The sequence below is a fragment of the Camelina sativa genome, chromosome 14, assembly GCF_030686135.1.
Source record: "Camelina sativa cultivar CO46 ecotype springtype chromosome 14, ASM3068613v1".
NCBI classification, from domain to species: Eukaryota; Viridiplantae; Streptophyta; class Magnoliopsida; order Brassicales; family Brassicaceae; genus Camelina; species Camelina sativa.
The window spans coordinates 27897596-27913439 of record NC_141893.1 but is presented as its reverse complement, the minus strand read 5'-3'; the positions used below and the strand labels follow the sequence as shown (position 1 = coordinate 27913439).

Here is a 15844-nt window from a genome sequence, read left to right as displayed (position 1 = left end):
CGGCGAGAAAAGATTTGAGGAGGATATGTTGCATCTTCACGGAAATAGTCATCCCATAAGTGTTGGTGACCCTCTTCACGTTTTCTTTTAATGTGGACTCATTTCTTCTTCTCGGGTTTCAACGGATTCATTGCTTGATCAAAACGATTATGGATTGCTTGATCAAAATAATTGTTGAGTGTTCGATCAAAATACTCATCCATCTTTTCTTCAATGTTGTTAGAAGAAGATGCCATTATAAAAAAAAAATACAAGAAGAGCTTGATAAACTGGGAGAATAATATTGTAGAAGAAGAAGAATATGTATTTTTGGAAGATGAAAAAGCTTGATATTGTGGGTACAAATTGGAAATCGAATAAGCATACATTTATGTGTCTACGAAGATGCTCTTATATATTGACGATCTTGTGGTGTTACAAAGGCATGAAACTCTCGTTCGTGACCAACTATGCAGGTCCGTGAACAAGACATGTGACTCTAAGCAAAAGCTAAGCTTTCTTGTCCGTGAGAAAAAAGATGCAGGTCCGTGACCAAAAGCTTCTTGTCCGTGACCACAAGCTTCTTGTCTTCTTCTTCTTCTTGTCGGCAATCCTAATGGAAGGAGACATAGCATATCATTAAAACACAACACAACAAACATTCGACTATTGCATATCATTAAAACATTGTTTCTTAAACATTTGACCATTTTTATCATTAAAACAAGTTAAACTGAACAACAGAAACAAACATTGAGACTAACATAAACTCAAACTGAAACTAACTTGACAACATGTCATTAATTATCTTATTCTTTAAAGCGATTTCCATTTCATTCAAAGGCTCAGTTTTAGCAAGTAGACGGTCAAGCATTTTATGTTTGCTTTGCTTCTCTTCAATCATACTCTGTTTCTCTTTCAAGGCAAATTCTTTTTGCCTTATCTCCCACATGCTCTGAAACTCGACAAGGGAAGAGCCTTCTGGAGCTGAGGTTGGCTTGTTCACAAGCCTTTTGCCTTTCGCCTTTGCTGCCTTAATACCAGTAGGCCGAGCTTCCTCCTCTACATCATTAACTGGAACAAAGCTTGATGACTGTGATCGAAGATAATTACACTTCCTTCTCTTTGATGCTCCATTACCTTTCGCAGAATTGGATCCACACCATTTCTGATCATGGCGAAGCTCCCTCCAAGCATGCTCAAGTGTGAAGAAGATTTCATAAGCCATTTTCATGACATCATCTTCATTCTGGCCACTTGATTTCAGCTTTGTTGCAGTCTCATAGCTTCCAACAAACTTGCAGACTGTTTCGTTGATCTTCTGCCACCTTTTCTTACAATGACTAGGCTCTCTCTTTTCTACACCAACTAGCTTAGGATTTGCAGCATAATTAGTTGCAATTCGTGACCAAAAAGTACCAAATTTTTTATCGACAACAACGATTGGATCCTTGCTAGTGTTGAGCCAAGCACCGATGAGACACACATCTTCTGTGTGTGACCACTTCCTTCTACGTCCTTTAATTTCTGTTCACCTACAGGGCCCTCCTCAGCATACGAATGGGTTTCAAGGGTGTGGCTTTCTTGTTGACTACTTAACAGGTCCATAAAACCTAAAGCTTCACTAAATGGGTCCATAGGCAAGTTTCTTGGTTGAGTTTTAAAGAGGATCGATACCAATGAAGGGTTGATTGTCTGGTTAGGTGTGTAAAGGAGAAGAAATGTATGTGTTTAGGTTCAGCTAAACACTTAATATATAACTAGAAGTGAGGTGTAAGTGTATTTGGTTTTTAAATGTGACATAACAAGCAATTGATGACAACTACCAAGCATTGAGTATAACCTAACACTAGACAATAAGTGTTTCACTGTGACAACAACCAACAATGCTTGTTTAATTGTGACATAACAAGCAATCAATCAAGTACAAACATTGAGTGTTTAAGTGTGACAATTACCTAACAGTTCTAGTTCAATTTAATGATACAAATTTATGATGCAAATAGCCAAAAGACCAAAAAAACAAAGTGACATACCGATTGAAGAGACCAAGGGCTCCAACCTACCGTTTTTATGTGGCTTCTGCCAACATCCGTGTTTAGGTGGCTGCTAGAGCTGCAGAAATGACAAAAAAAAAAGAAGTTGAGTGTAGTATATAACTATGTTGCAGAGATAACTATGTTGCAACAATAAAACAAGGACGAACCTTATTCCATCGCAATGACAATGCACACATCGTTGGCAGAATAACCTAAAACCATTGGAGTTGATTCTGAACCCCTATACACCTATAAAAGATAAGGAACTTGGTTAATGCAACACTAAAGAGGCGTCATGTTTGCAGAACAAGAGTCGCATTAAAAAATGAAGGTCATGTTAAAGTTATTGATAACACTTGTTTAGCTTAAAATAATAATACCTTCAAGCATACATGACGTGAACAAAACTGATAAAAACCAAAAGCATCACAGCAAGTATATGATAAAAACCACCTGTTACATTAGAAAGCAGATGTGAACAAAACTGATCAACATAATTTTTAATAGGAAATTCCATCTGCAAATCCTAAACTGGCCACAAAGTAAATTTTTATGCTCACTTGTGTGGAGGAGGTTGGCAATAAAAATGGTAAGCAACATCACACCTTAGGATCCCATGTTCTACGGTAGACCAAGGAGGGTAACAACTCAGTGAGACAGGTTAAAGATCAAATAAACTCTATATAGCGGTAGCCTAACACTTTTATATCTGTTTGTTACTAAATACAACTTATTTCGTTAAACAAAACAGAAACATATGTTATATCAATCACTTTGCGAGCAATTGGTAGTGCTTAGATGCAACATACATCACAAATGAAGTAAAATTGAGAAACCAGAAACAAACTACCTCACAAACCCGGAATCTTCAGCTGACTTGTTACCAGTTAACAACTTCCCATCATAGAACCATAAATCAATTTTATCACCTTTAAACTTTGCTAAAATTGATTCTAATTTCTTGAAACCTAATCTCTTCTCACATCCCTAAACTCTGATGCATGTCGATCCAAAGGAAATCAATAAGATTATGACCAAGAAAAAAAACTTATTCCATTGGAGATTTAATCGGATATTTTAAGATCTGATTGGGTCAACCAAAGGGCTGCCGGATTGATGAACCAAGATCATGTCCTTCTTCACAACAAATCTCCTGCATGCATCACTCCCATAAGAAAAATACCCAGTATGATTGATGACTGAATCACCGCCGGTAAAATACAAATCGAGAGTCTTGTTGTTTTCTCTGTCGAACAAAGAAGAGAGACGAGAGAGATGAAAAAGAAATTTACTTAACAAAAAAAATAAAAGAAAAAATTATTTTTCTCTCACCCAATCAGAAACTGACACACCCCAGTTTCTAAACATAACAAAAACATCTTAGCTAAACAACGATTCTAAACTAAAACATACAAAAACAATTAAATTTAATCACATCTAATACTTTAGTAACTCTTAAGCAACGGTTAAAATTCTTTGATGGACTTGCCCTTATATACCTCCCCGATACCGTAGGTAATAGATCCAACCAAGTACCATAACAACATTGACCCTACTCTCATCTCTGCAAACATTTTAAAAAACAAAAATCCAACAAGATTGAGAGCTTAATCACAAATTTGGATGAGAGAGACCACGCACGAGATACTTACTTGCAGGTGGTGTAACCGAAACAATCTATTTGCTCTCAAGGTTAGGAGTTTCTGGAGCAGCAGAGAGATTGGTAGTAGTAGAAGAAGAAGAAGAAGACCTTTGACTATTAGCATATAGGTTGGTTATACCCGTTAATGTTGGTTAACTCGGGTTTGATATGGTTTAATGATTAAGTATAAATACTTTACAGTTGACATAATTGAGGGTTTGTCCTTTTGTAATATACACTTTGTCAGTTAGATAAATAAAGTTCTGTTATCTCTCCGATCATCTCTTTCAGCTCCGATCGTTTAGTTCGTCGGACTTTATCATGGTATCAAAGCTTTCTCTTTGAGTTTTATACAGCTTCCGCATTATCGTCTCTTTCTTTTGATCGGAGATGAGTTTTCCGGTTTTCTCTTGGATGCAATTTCTGCAATCTCTTATTTTCGCGATTTGCGATTTGTTCATCGGAATTTGTTTTACACTTCTGATTCTTTTGCTTTTGGTTTAATCGAGCTTGGGTAACGATGAATCTTGTGTTCAATTTCACAATTCGTGTTTCAATTTTGTTTTCCATTTTTTTTTGGATTCTTGGATTTCGCTTCACGCGATGAGCTTGCCAAATCAGACTTCAGTTCCGATGACTAGACCACCGGTTCCACCATCTTCTACTAGTGAGCAACGTTATCAGGTTGATCAATACAATAACCCTTATTATCTTCATAATGCTGATCATGCTGGTATGATTCTTGTTTCGGATCGTCTTTGTACTGCTTCTGATTTTCATTCTTGGAGAAGGTCGATGTGGATGGCCTTGAATACTAGAAATAAGTTGGGATTTGTTAATGGTACAATAAGGAAACCAGCAAAGGATCATAGGGATTTTGGAGCTTGGTCTCGATGCAATGACATCGTTTCTACTTGGTTGATGAACTCTGTGGATAAAAAGATTGGTCAATCTTTACTTTTCATTCCAACTGCTGAAGGCATATGGAAGAACTTGTTATCTCGTTTTAAACAGGATGATGCTCCTCGGATCTTTGCTATTGAGCAAAAGCTTAGCAAGTTAGTTCAAGGGTCTATGGATATCTTGACTTACTATACAACCTTGCTTACTTTGTGGGAAGAACTAAGGAACTATGTTGATTTGCCTGTTTGCACATGTAGTCGGTGTGAGTGTGATGCAGCTACTAAGTGAGAGAATTTACAGCAACGAGGCTGGGTGACAAAATTTCTCATGGGATTGAATGAAAGTTATGATCAGACTAGGAGACACATTCTGATGCTCAAACCTATTCCGAGTATTGAAGAAGTGTTTAATATGGTCACTCAGGATGAACGCCAGACCACGGTGACACCTGCTACTCGTGTGGACAATGTTGCTTTTCAGACTACTGCTCCTCTGGTTAGTAATGCAGAGAATGCTTATATTGCTGCTTATAACACTGCTCGACACATGCAAAAACCTATGTGTACTCATTGTGGAAAAGTGGGACACACTGTGCAAAAATGCTACAAGTTACATGGATATCCTCCAGGACATGGGAAGGTTAATAATGGAGGGTTCAATCAGAAGGGACATACATCAAAATTTCAGCCACGGATGCCTATGGCACAAGTCCAACCGAGAATGCAACAACCTCAAATGCAAATGGTTCCTTATGGGAGTGCTATGCAAAATGCAAATGCAGTTGCTCAGGTTTACTCTGATATGGGGACTTATCCGGTTGAGGGAACCAATTCTTATGGACCTGTAGCCCCACAATATGCAACATACAATGTGCCTGGGGTTAACAATCTTCAAGGTCTTTCTCCTCAACAGGTTGAGCAACTAATTTCGCAATTTCGGGCAAATGTTCAGGTACAAGAGCATGCGGCTTCTTCTTCTAGTACCCCTGGTAACATTGCAACCATTACAGAACATGGTCTGATGGCTCATACATCTACTTCTGGTACTATAATTCCTTTTCCTTCTACTACTCTTAAATATGAGAATAATAACCTTGTTTTTAAAGATCATGTCCTTTCTACTCTTCAGAAATTTCTTCCTCATGATGCTTGGATAATCGATAGTGGGGCATCTAGTCATGTTTGCTCAGATTTAGCTTTGTTTAGTGAAATGAGATCTGTATCTGATGTCACTGTTACATTACCTAATGGTGCTAGGGTATCCATCACGCATACAAGAACAATTCATATCACTCATATATTAGTTTTACATAATGTTTTACATGTTCCGGATTTTAAATTCAATCTCATTAGTATTAGTTGTTTGGCAAAGTTTTTAAACTGTTCAGCTCATTTCTTTGAATATTTTTGTTTTATTCAGGAGCTTTCTCAGGGCTTGATGATTGGGAGGGGTAGACTATTTCACAATCTATACATTCTGGAACAAGAGAATGCGACCCTCTCTACATCAACACTTGCAGCTTGTTCCTCTGTTCAGCCTTTCTCTGGTTCAGTGATTGATGATAGTCAGCTTTGGCATCAGCGTTTAGGGCATCCTTCATCTATTATTTTGCAAAAACTTGTTAGTTCGATTCCTGCTTTGAAGTCTTTTATTTCTTCTCCTACTCCATGTTCTATTTGTCCATTAGCAAAGCAAAAGAGGTTAGCTTACGTTTGTCATAACAATTTGTCGGATCATCCTTTTGATCTTATTCATATGGATGTTTGGGGTCCTTTTAGTATTGAGTCAATAGAAGGTTTCAAATATTTTCTTACTTTGATTGATGATTGTAGTCGAACGACTTGGGTATAGATGTTGCGAAATAAATCAGATGTTGCTATTGCCTTTCCAGCTTTTATAAAAATGGTAATGACACAGTTTAATAAGAGAATCAAAACTATTAGATCAGATAATGCACCTGAATTAGCCTTTTCAGAATTAATCAAAGAACATGGCATGCTACATTATTTTTCTTGTGCATATACACCACAACAAAATTCTGTAGTAGAGAGAAAGCATCAACATCTTTTGAATGTAGCTAGATCATTGCTTTTTCAATCAAATATACCTTTGCAATTTTGGAGTGATTGTATACTAACTGCAGTTTTCTTAATAAATAGATTACCTTCTCCTCTATTGGCAAACAAATCCCCTTTTGAACTTCTTTTACAAAAATTGCCTGATTACTCTCTTTTAAAAAAATTTGGATGTCTTTGTTATGTTTCTACTAATGTCCAACATAGAACTAAATTTGATCCTAGAGCTAAACCTTGTGTTTTCTTGGGTTATCCAACTGGTTATAAAGGTTATAAAGTCTTAGATTTAGAATCTCAGGTAGTTTCCATCTCTAGGAATGTGATCTTCCATGAAAGTATTTTCCCTTTTAAAACTAATGATTTAGTTAGAACTGTTGTTGACATGTTTCCAAATTCTATTTTACCATTGCCTGCTCCTTTACATTTTGTTGAATCTATGCCTTTGATTGATGAGGATAACTTGATTTTTAATCCTGATAAAGTGCCTGAATCATTGTCATCTGCATCACTGTCATCACCATTAGTTTCTGCACCTACTGGTAATATAGCGGCACAAGATACAGATGTTGGTACTCCGATCATAACTAGGCCTAAGCGAACTACTAAATCCCCTAGTTATTTGTCTGAGTATCATTGTTCTCTTGTTCCCTTTTCATCATCTTTGCCACCTACTACTTCTAATAAAGACATTTCTTCTTCTACTAAGCGAACTACACCTTATCCTCTTTCCACTGTCGTTTCTTATGATCGATATACTCCTCTTTTTCAGTCTTATATCTTTTCTTATAATATGGAAACCGAGCCTAAGACGTTCCATCAGGCTATGAAGTCTGAGAAATGGACAAATGCAGCGGATGCAGAGCTTCAGGCTCTTGAACTTGGTCATACCTGGGATGTTGAATCTTTGCCACCGAGAAAGAATGTCGTTGGTTGCAAATGGGTATTCACCATTAAGTACAATCCGGATGGCATAGTGGAACGCTACAAAGCTCGTTTGGTAGCTCAAGGTTTTACACAACAGGAAGGAATTGATTATTTGGACACGTTTTCCCCTGTTGCAAAATTGACTAGTGTAAAACTTATGCTTGGTTTAGCTGCAGTGACTGGATGGACTCTGACAAAGATGGATGTGTCGAATGCATTCCTTCATAGAGACCTAGATGAAGAGATTTACATGATCTTACCTCAGGGTTACACTCCTCCACCGAATGTTGTCTTGCCTCCAAATCCAGTTTGCAGATTACGAAAGTCCCTTTATGGACTGAAACAGGCTTCCCGACAATGGTATAAACGGCTTTCTTCAGTTCTTTTAGGAGCCAATTTCATTCAGTCTCCTGCAGATAATACTCTTTTTGTCGAGATTGAAGGAATTGTCATGATCGCTGTGCTAATATACGTTGATGATATCATGATTGCCAGCAACAATGACATTGTCGTGACTACTTTGAAAGATTTACTAAAGTTAGAGTTTAAGATTAAAGATCTTGGTCCTGCTAGATTTTTTCTTGGTTTAGAAATATCACGATCATCAGCAGGTATCTCAGTGTGTCAGAGGAAATATGCTCAAAACTTATTGGAGGATGCAGGTTTACTTGGCTGCAAACCAAGTTCTATTCCAATGGATCCTAACTTGCATCTTACCAAGAATATGGGCACGGCACTGGAGAATCCAAGGACTTATCGGGAGCTCATTGGCAGGTTACTTTATTTGACCATTACTAGACCGGACATAACGTTTGTTGTTCATCAGTTAAGCCAATTCATTTCATCTCCTTCTGATGTTCATCTACAAGCAGCATATAAGGTTCTCCGGTATATTAAAGCTAATCCCGGACAAGGATTAATGTATTCGGCTACTTCAGAGCTTTGTTTGAATGCCTTTTGTGATGCTGATTGGGCAAATTGCAAGGATACTAGACGCTCTATTACTGGTTTCTGCGTCTATTTAGGTACTTCTCTCATATCCTGGAAATCCAAGAAGCAAGGCGTGACTAGCAGAAGTAGCACAGAGTCCGAATATCGCAGCATGGCACAAGCAACTTGTGAGATCATTTGGCTTCAACAATTATTGAGAGATCTTCACATTCAGGTTACCTGTCCAGCTAAGTTGTTTTGTGATAACAAATCAGCTTTACATATTGCAATGAATCCAGTCTTCCATGAACGTACGAAGCACATAGAGATTTACTGTCACACTGTTCGAGATCAAATCAAAGCTGGGAAGTTAAAGGCATTGCATGTTTCTTCGGAGAATCAACACGCTGATATTCTAACCAAACCACTACATCATGATCCTTTCCATCATTTGCTTCAGAGAATGTCATTGTCAAGTCTTTATCTCCGAAGTGGCTGGAGCAGGGCGTATTAGCATATAGGTTGGTTATACCGGTTAATGCTGGTTAACTCAGGTTTGATATGGTTTAATGATTTGGTATAAATACTTTACAGTTGACATAATTGAGGGTTTATCCTTTTGTAATATACACTTTGTCAGTTAGATAAATAAAGTTCTGTTATCTCTCTGATCATCTCTTTCAGCTCCGATGTTTAGTTCGTCGGACTTTATCATTGACTTTAAGAGATAAACCTTGTTAAAGTCTTAGAAAAGAGTTTCGTCATCTTTTTCTTCTTCAAGATTCAATCTATGCCGACGACTACGTTTGATTAAGTTATTCAACTGCCATGTAATCATCAAAGGTTTCACGAGTAAGGAGGTATAGAAATACAAAATTATGATGAGTCGAGTACAGCTTGGACCTTCAACACTAGTCGACAGTCTACTGGCATTTAATCTTGGATGAATTCAATTCCAGTAGAATCTAGCTAGAATAGTGAGATGGAAGACCTTATCTTTCTTTCTTTTTTTGGGTCAACTGATTAAGAAGGTGTATTCAAACCATGATTTTAGAGGATTTTATGGGATTTAGTACATTTGAGATTTTGAGAGATTTAAGGAGAGTTTTTAAGATATTTGGTGGAATTGTTTGTGATTTGATTAGATTTAAAGGGATTATATTGGATGGATTGTAAGAGATTTATAGGAAAAATAAAATGGATTTCCAAAATAAATTGAAAGATAAAATTCAACCTTACGGCTTGTACAGTTAAAAAAATTGAAAGATAAAAATGGATTTCACTGTTCATCATCCCCTTTCCCCAAATTTTGTTTCGTCATTAGTTTTTTTCTTCTAGTTTTAATTGTTAATTAAGAACTGGGGAGTGGAGAATCATGGTACCGTGGATAAAAAACATTGCCATCTCCCAGTACTGTTCATCATCTTCTAGTTTTAACTCCAGTACTGTTCATCATCTCCTTCCCCCAATCATCATCTCCTTTTCAATGGCCGAACGTGGAGCTCAGATGGTGAGGACGTGGTGGTTTCGAACGTTGATATGGAGGCGGCAAAAGAAGACAAGATTCAAGGATTTTGTTGTCGTTAGTGATGATAATGGTCAAATTGTATTGATAGTGAGAGGAGAGGTCACGGTGTTACTAGGGTGATAATTCTCCCTAAGCTGTCTATTGTTCTAGTGAGAGGAGAGGTCACGATGTTTTTCTTTTTGGGTAAAACAAATCCTTCAAAATAGCACATTTAGAGGTGTGATTTTACAAATTGGATTTGTAGTGTAAAAATGTATTCATAATCTCTCAAAATCTTCCAAAATCATTGTTATGAGATTTTAAAGAAAAAATAAAGTTATATTTTCAATAACAGTTGATTTTATATGATTTTTAAAAATTGTTGTTTGAATAACAAGACATTTTGAGTGATTTTAGTAAAATGTCATTTTCAATAACACTAGATTTAGAAAATGATTTTAAATTTCCAAATGGAATAACATGTGATTTTAATAAAAATCTGAAATCCTCCAAAATCATGGATTGAATACATCCCCTAAGTCTTCATCTAATGTTTTGTTGCACATGGCCTCAACTCATTATATTATATTATTATCTATGTTGCATGGAAACAGAAACGGAAACGCGGAAACGAAACGTTTCGGAAACGGGAAACGGGTTTTTTTGAAAAATAGGTAATGGAAACGTATAGGAAACGTATATATATTAATAAATCCCCAAACATGAAAATCATAATAAAAAAATTCTGAAACAACACAATTTCAAAACATAAATATTAAATAGTTTAATTAAAAATAAAACTGTTATAGCTTTTGCTTTTTAGGGTTCGACTAGTTATAACTTATGAATTCTTATAAATTAAATTATTTATTTATTAAATTTCAAAATTATAAAAAAGAGTTTCCGCCGCGTTTCCAAAACGGAAACTTCATTTCCATCGTGTTTCCAAAACAGAAACGGAGTTTCTATCGTGTTTCCAAACTGGAATTTTTAGGAAACGTGTTTCTGTGACTTGTTTCCGAGTTTCCATGAGTTTCCATTTCCGAATCGTTTCGGAAATGGGAAACGTACCTCAAAAAGAGTTTCCATGCAACATAGATTATTATCACCCATAGATAAACAAAGTAGACTTCAACAAAATCTTGCAGAGTCTTATCTTAATGTTTTTATGTGCATATACAAAAGTAAAGACAAAACCAGACAGTTTCCAAAATTAAACTTATAACTTGCTTACAAAGCACACATTCTACCAAATCTGAAGAAACAAAAGCTATAACTATACTATGGCTTTGAATGATTGTACAGTATGCTCCAAAGCAGACTAAAATTGGACTAGTCTGCACTTAATTTACCATTCACCATTGCATACCAGTATGCATTGTTGCATACTAAAAATCTCCATACTAGTATGCATTTGAGCGTACAACTCCATATCATTCTAAATTCACTATTAGTATGCATTTTTCATTCTGCTCCTCAAAAGCTCCATACTAATATAAACTCCATACTAATCTGCTCCATACCACAGTCCAATGTTTTGCATACCAAAATATTGGTATGCATTGTCCGGTTTATACCATACCGTACGACCATTGAAAACCTATATAGTCTACAAGATACAGATACTTAAAATAGCCAGAGGAAAAAAAAAAAGAAAAAGCCTTTAAGAACCATGACGGGGTATTGGTCTTAGCACAGATGATGAGCTGAAGGAAAGCTTAAGCAATCAGACATTGGTGTTCTACAGTCTATTGTTGACTTGTTGTCTAAGTAATAAGGCGATACCTTAACGACCCTGCAAGAAAACAAAAGCAAAACAGAATACATGTGTTGATCACACTTGATCACTGTGAAGAAGTGAATGATCTTGTAGCTTAGTACCTTTCTTTGCGTTTCTCTAAGAACCGAGCCAAAGATGCTTTGCGCGTTTGCGGTAAACCCACTGTATTGGATAATAGCAATATCAAGCTGACATAAATATTTGACGACAAAATATTATTAGGTTATCTTAAGACTTCATTGTCAACCTTGTTGTGGTGGAGCCATATTGGAGGCATCGGTTTGGTTGTTGCACGTGGATACTAAGCTCACCATTTTTTGTCTGGGTAAAAGTCCAGTGATTCCGTTGGAAGGAAATAAAGTTGGAGAGTAAGTGGTTGCAGGAGAGTGATGAACCCGGTTTTGAGGTTTAGGCATTGAAATCGGTGTAGCCTGAGGTCCATTTCTGGCTAGCAACATGATAGCTTGGGCCTATGAGGGACAAATGAAGATTTAAGCAGACTGCTTATCAGATTAATGAATCATTCACCTTCTAACTGGAACCAGATTAGAGGTTTTCTGACTTGAGCCTATAATTAATGTTACTAAAATAGCCACTAACTCTAACTTGTTTCATCGACAGCTTACAACGTTGAAAGTGGTCTGAGAATGTAATGTATATTGGCATGGGGGAAAGTTACCTTTTCAGGAGATATGTCTTGGTAAACAGATACTGAACCGGCATAAAAGATTGTCAACTGATCAGGTGGTGACCCTGTAGGATTTGAAGAACATCTGGAACAAAAAAAAAGAGAGTGAAAGCTCGAGTCAAGTACGGGACAACTAAAGGAGTTGTGTCTCTACGTAAAGAAGAGGAAGATAAAAGCATTGCGTTCCTAATATTGGTTGGAGCAGGAAAGACTGAAACTGGAGGTGCTATGGTAGGAGATCCTCCCAAAGTTTGGTCGTTCATGAAACCGTTGATGAAGCTTTTGCCTCCCAAGAAAGTTTTCTTATTCTAGATACCAATAATATTGTAAAAGAGTTTATGAAGTTCATCATTAATACAAGAATAACATTTAAACAAAACAATTAAAAAACACTATTGATATTTGCCTCCCAAGAAAGTTTTCTTATTCTAGATACCAAACCAAGTGCCAAGTTTTTTTTACAATATAATTAAGGGTTAATAAATCACACTTAATAGATACAGTTTGTTTTTCCAAGAATTAGCCTAACCTGAACTGAGCTGTAGTAAGTTCTCCGGTTTACATCAGTTTCACCACAAGGAAGCAAATGGTCACTGACTGAAGTTCTACACCTGTCTTGATGGGATGTCCCAAAAGAAAGAATCTGAGGAGCAGAACAGGTTTTGCTTGCGAATGACCACTCCATCATACCTCTTGGGGCTGAAACATGAGCAATATGTCTCAAGAACACTCACGATCAATGCTAAAGTGGACAACTCTTATCTAAGTTTGAAACGTCGCAGATAAAGGGAAAGATCCACCAACAATGAAACAAATCTGAATAAGCTAACACCTTGGGGAATATAAGGATCATACAAATACTTCACAAACACAATTTTTTTTTTAAATGGTACTTAAAAGTTGAGACTCCTATTAAAGTTAAACACACATGACAATCCCAACTACCTCCAAGAAATTGCACGTTTCAGAATATAAAACAAGACAAAAACTATTGAATTCTCCGTGGTTAGGTATATCATTCATCCAAATTTGTAAATTGAGCTAAATTTAACACCCAACATGGTTCTAACTTAAATCAATTAGTCTACAATTGGAAAGAAAGAAAATATATTAATCAAGTCACAATCAATCTTGGTTATATTTAAATCATTTACGGATGATGGATCCTGTATATTTTTGTTAAACAATTCAACTTGCATTTGTTGTTAAATCTTCAATCGTCAGCCGGTCGCTATTTTAATCCATTCTTTTCCCAACATTTCACGTCTTCGTTTTTAAATAATATATGGAATTCAAGAAGTTTAAATTAATAAAACAATGGCATATAAACTGTTCAAAAAGAGCAACCAGTGTTTTCATTCTCAATCTAATCAGGCTAATTAGAAGAAGAAAAAAAAGATACATATACAGAAAACTGCTCATATACCAATATATTGATTTCGTAAGAAACAAAAAAAAAAAACAGCATCTATATTGTGGGCTGTTAGAAGAAAAAAAAAATATTTTGAGAACACTGATCGATCAACACCAATAGGCAACAGTTATAGAAACGTAAGCTTGTATTTTGTACTTTGCGAAAAGTAATTATCATTAGCTTTTAGAAAAAACGCACAACAAATTCACGAGTAAACGTTGAATTTTTAAACAATCGATGACCAAAAACATGCTTTCATCGACAGATCGACTACGTAAAACAAATTATAAGTTCTGGCTAACCTAATATGTTTCTTTTTTTTTCGTTTCCCTAGAGACAACATGAAAATAGAAGTCCCAAGCAAGGACGTAAACGTTCAAGCTTCAACAAGACAACCCCCAAAAAAAAACCTAATCGAGTACGTCTTTAACGACAAAGTGTTCCATAATCAAAGCTATGATTTATAAGTAATCATAATGAGAGGATTTGGTAAAGGAATTTTACCTAAATCTTGGTTAGTTTCCTCTTTCACAGTTTTCGGATATAGATTTGATCCAACCCCGAGAAAATCTCTCTCCATCACGCAAATCGTTGAGAAAACCAAGAAACGATTAATAAGCTTTCACCGGGGAGAAGAGTCGCCGGATCGGAGAAGAGATCAAGAAATGATAGAGAGAATATAAACGACTAAAAGAGACTTTGGAGAGAAAAAAAAATGAAAAACGTGAGTTGAAGTCACACACACCGCCGATTATATAATTTAATTTTCTCCTAATAATATACAAATCATCCCATACGATATACTATATCTAAGGTCTGCTTTCCTGTTCCGGAATAAAGACTTCCAATATTAGAAATTTAATCATTGGACTTAGAAATCATATTTTAGTTAATTTATTTATTTATATTTCAAGTATACTAATATTTTAATCATATTTATTTAAAGCTTAAAGCTGCTGATAAACCAATTATAATATGAAACGTTCTTCTTAAATTCAAAGAGGGCAAACCCGAAGTGCATTGACTCATTCTCTAGAATCTCTACTACACCAACATGGTAGTTAATTAATTATGTGGTATAATACTATAAATAATATGTTTAGACAATTGTTAAGGAAATATTAATCTTCTTTTTTGTCCAGGGTTCAAGTTTCAGCTACCTCTTTTCAATTCTGTAATTTGTTTAATGTGGTTGGCAATTAACCATTTGAGGCAAAGGTTACGGGCTTCTGGCCCAAGCCATTCCATTGTAAAATTGTTTATACATATGATAATAATGATATGATGGTGTATAAGAATTTAACCAACCAAGTTGGTGTAACAGAGTTTATAACGTATACAAAGAAAGAGTTAAGAGAAAAACTGAAAAAGTATGGAGTTGAGCAATTAAGTTTGTCCGCTGCACTGTTTCTCTCTCGGTTGACATGATCAAGAAGTGAGTTGGGTAGCTTTGACATCAAGTATCGTATATTACATAATAAAGATCCCAGTAAGGACATTGGACTTCTCCTCCGTTAATTAGAGTGGTTAATGAACACTTCATTACCGCTTTCAAACCACATATATCGCAGACCATGCATGAGTCCACACCATTTAAAGAACATGTAAAAAACCGAGAATTTCGGCTTGTAACGGACTAGTTGAGGCGTGTTTTGTGCATAACCCGCCAGGAGAACATGCCCATTACTATATATATCTAATCAGCCAACATATACTTGTAAAAGAACGACCATGAACAAATCTACTATCAAAGCTACGTACACTTAAGCCATCCATTTGGCAGTGGAGACCATTGATACCCTTTGTGGCTTTGTCTATTTTCATAGTCTTACTTTCAAGAGGAGTGAAAAAAATTTCATGCATCCTATCATTATTTGCTTCTATGTCATATATCCATTGTTAGCTTCTTCTTCTTCTTTTTTTGAACACCTTGCTTCTTTTATCCTTTTATCTGCATTATTTT

At 36.0% G+C, this 15844-nt stretch overlaps 1 protein-coding gene and 2 pseudogenes across 1 annotated transcript; 1 reads left to right on the top strand and 2 right to left on the bottom strand.

Moving 5' to 3' along the window:
- Positions 1 to 760: 760 nt before the first annotated feature.
- Positions 761 to 1617, bottom strand: LOC147928714 (glutathione S-transferase T3-like; annotated as a pseudogene).
- A 2646-nt stretch (positions 1618 to 4263) lies between these two features.
- Positions 4264 to 6414, top strand: LOC147928713 (uncharacterized; annotated as a pseudogene).
- Positions 6415 to 11096: 4682 nt separating this feature from the next.
- Positions 11097 to 12592, bottom strand: LOC104742369 (protein TIFY 6A-like). The gene is made up of 4 exons (XM_010463368.2): positions 12459 to 12592; positions 12027 to 12249; positions 11881 to 11941; positions 11097 to 11794 (listed from the first exon to the last, which is right to left on the bottom strand). Exons 2-4 carry the CDS (start codon positions 12235 to 12237, stop codon positions 11689 to 11691), a joined length of 378 nt encoding a protein of 125 aa, XP_010461670.2. The 5' UTR covers positions 12238 to 12249; positions 12459 to 12592; the 3' UTR covers positions 11097 to 11688.
- Between the last annotated feature and the right edge of the window lie 3252 nt (positions 12593 to 15844).

Bases quoted from the DNA above. Each gene is read 5' to 3' on its own strand.
- LOC104742369 (XM_010463368.2), bottom strand. From the start codon at position 12,237: ATGTTGCTAGCCAGAAATGGACCTCAGGCTACACCGATTTCAATGCCT. The intron at 11,942-12,026 runs GTTGACAATGAA...TATCCAATACAG, and splicing joins TATGGCTCCACCACAACAAG to TGGGTTTACCGCAAACGCGC. The intron at 11,795-11,880 runs GTACTAAGCTAC...GTTTTCTTGCAG, and splicing joins TTAGAGAAACGCAAAGAAAG to GGTCGTTAAGGTATCGCCTT.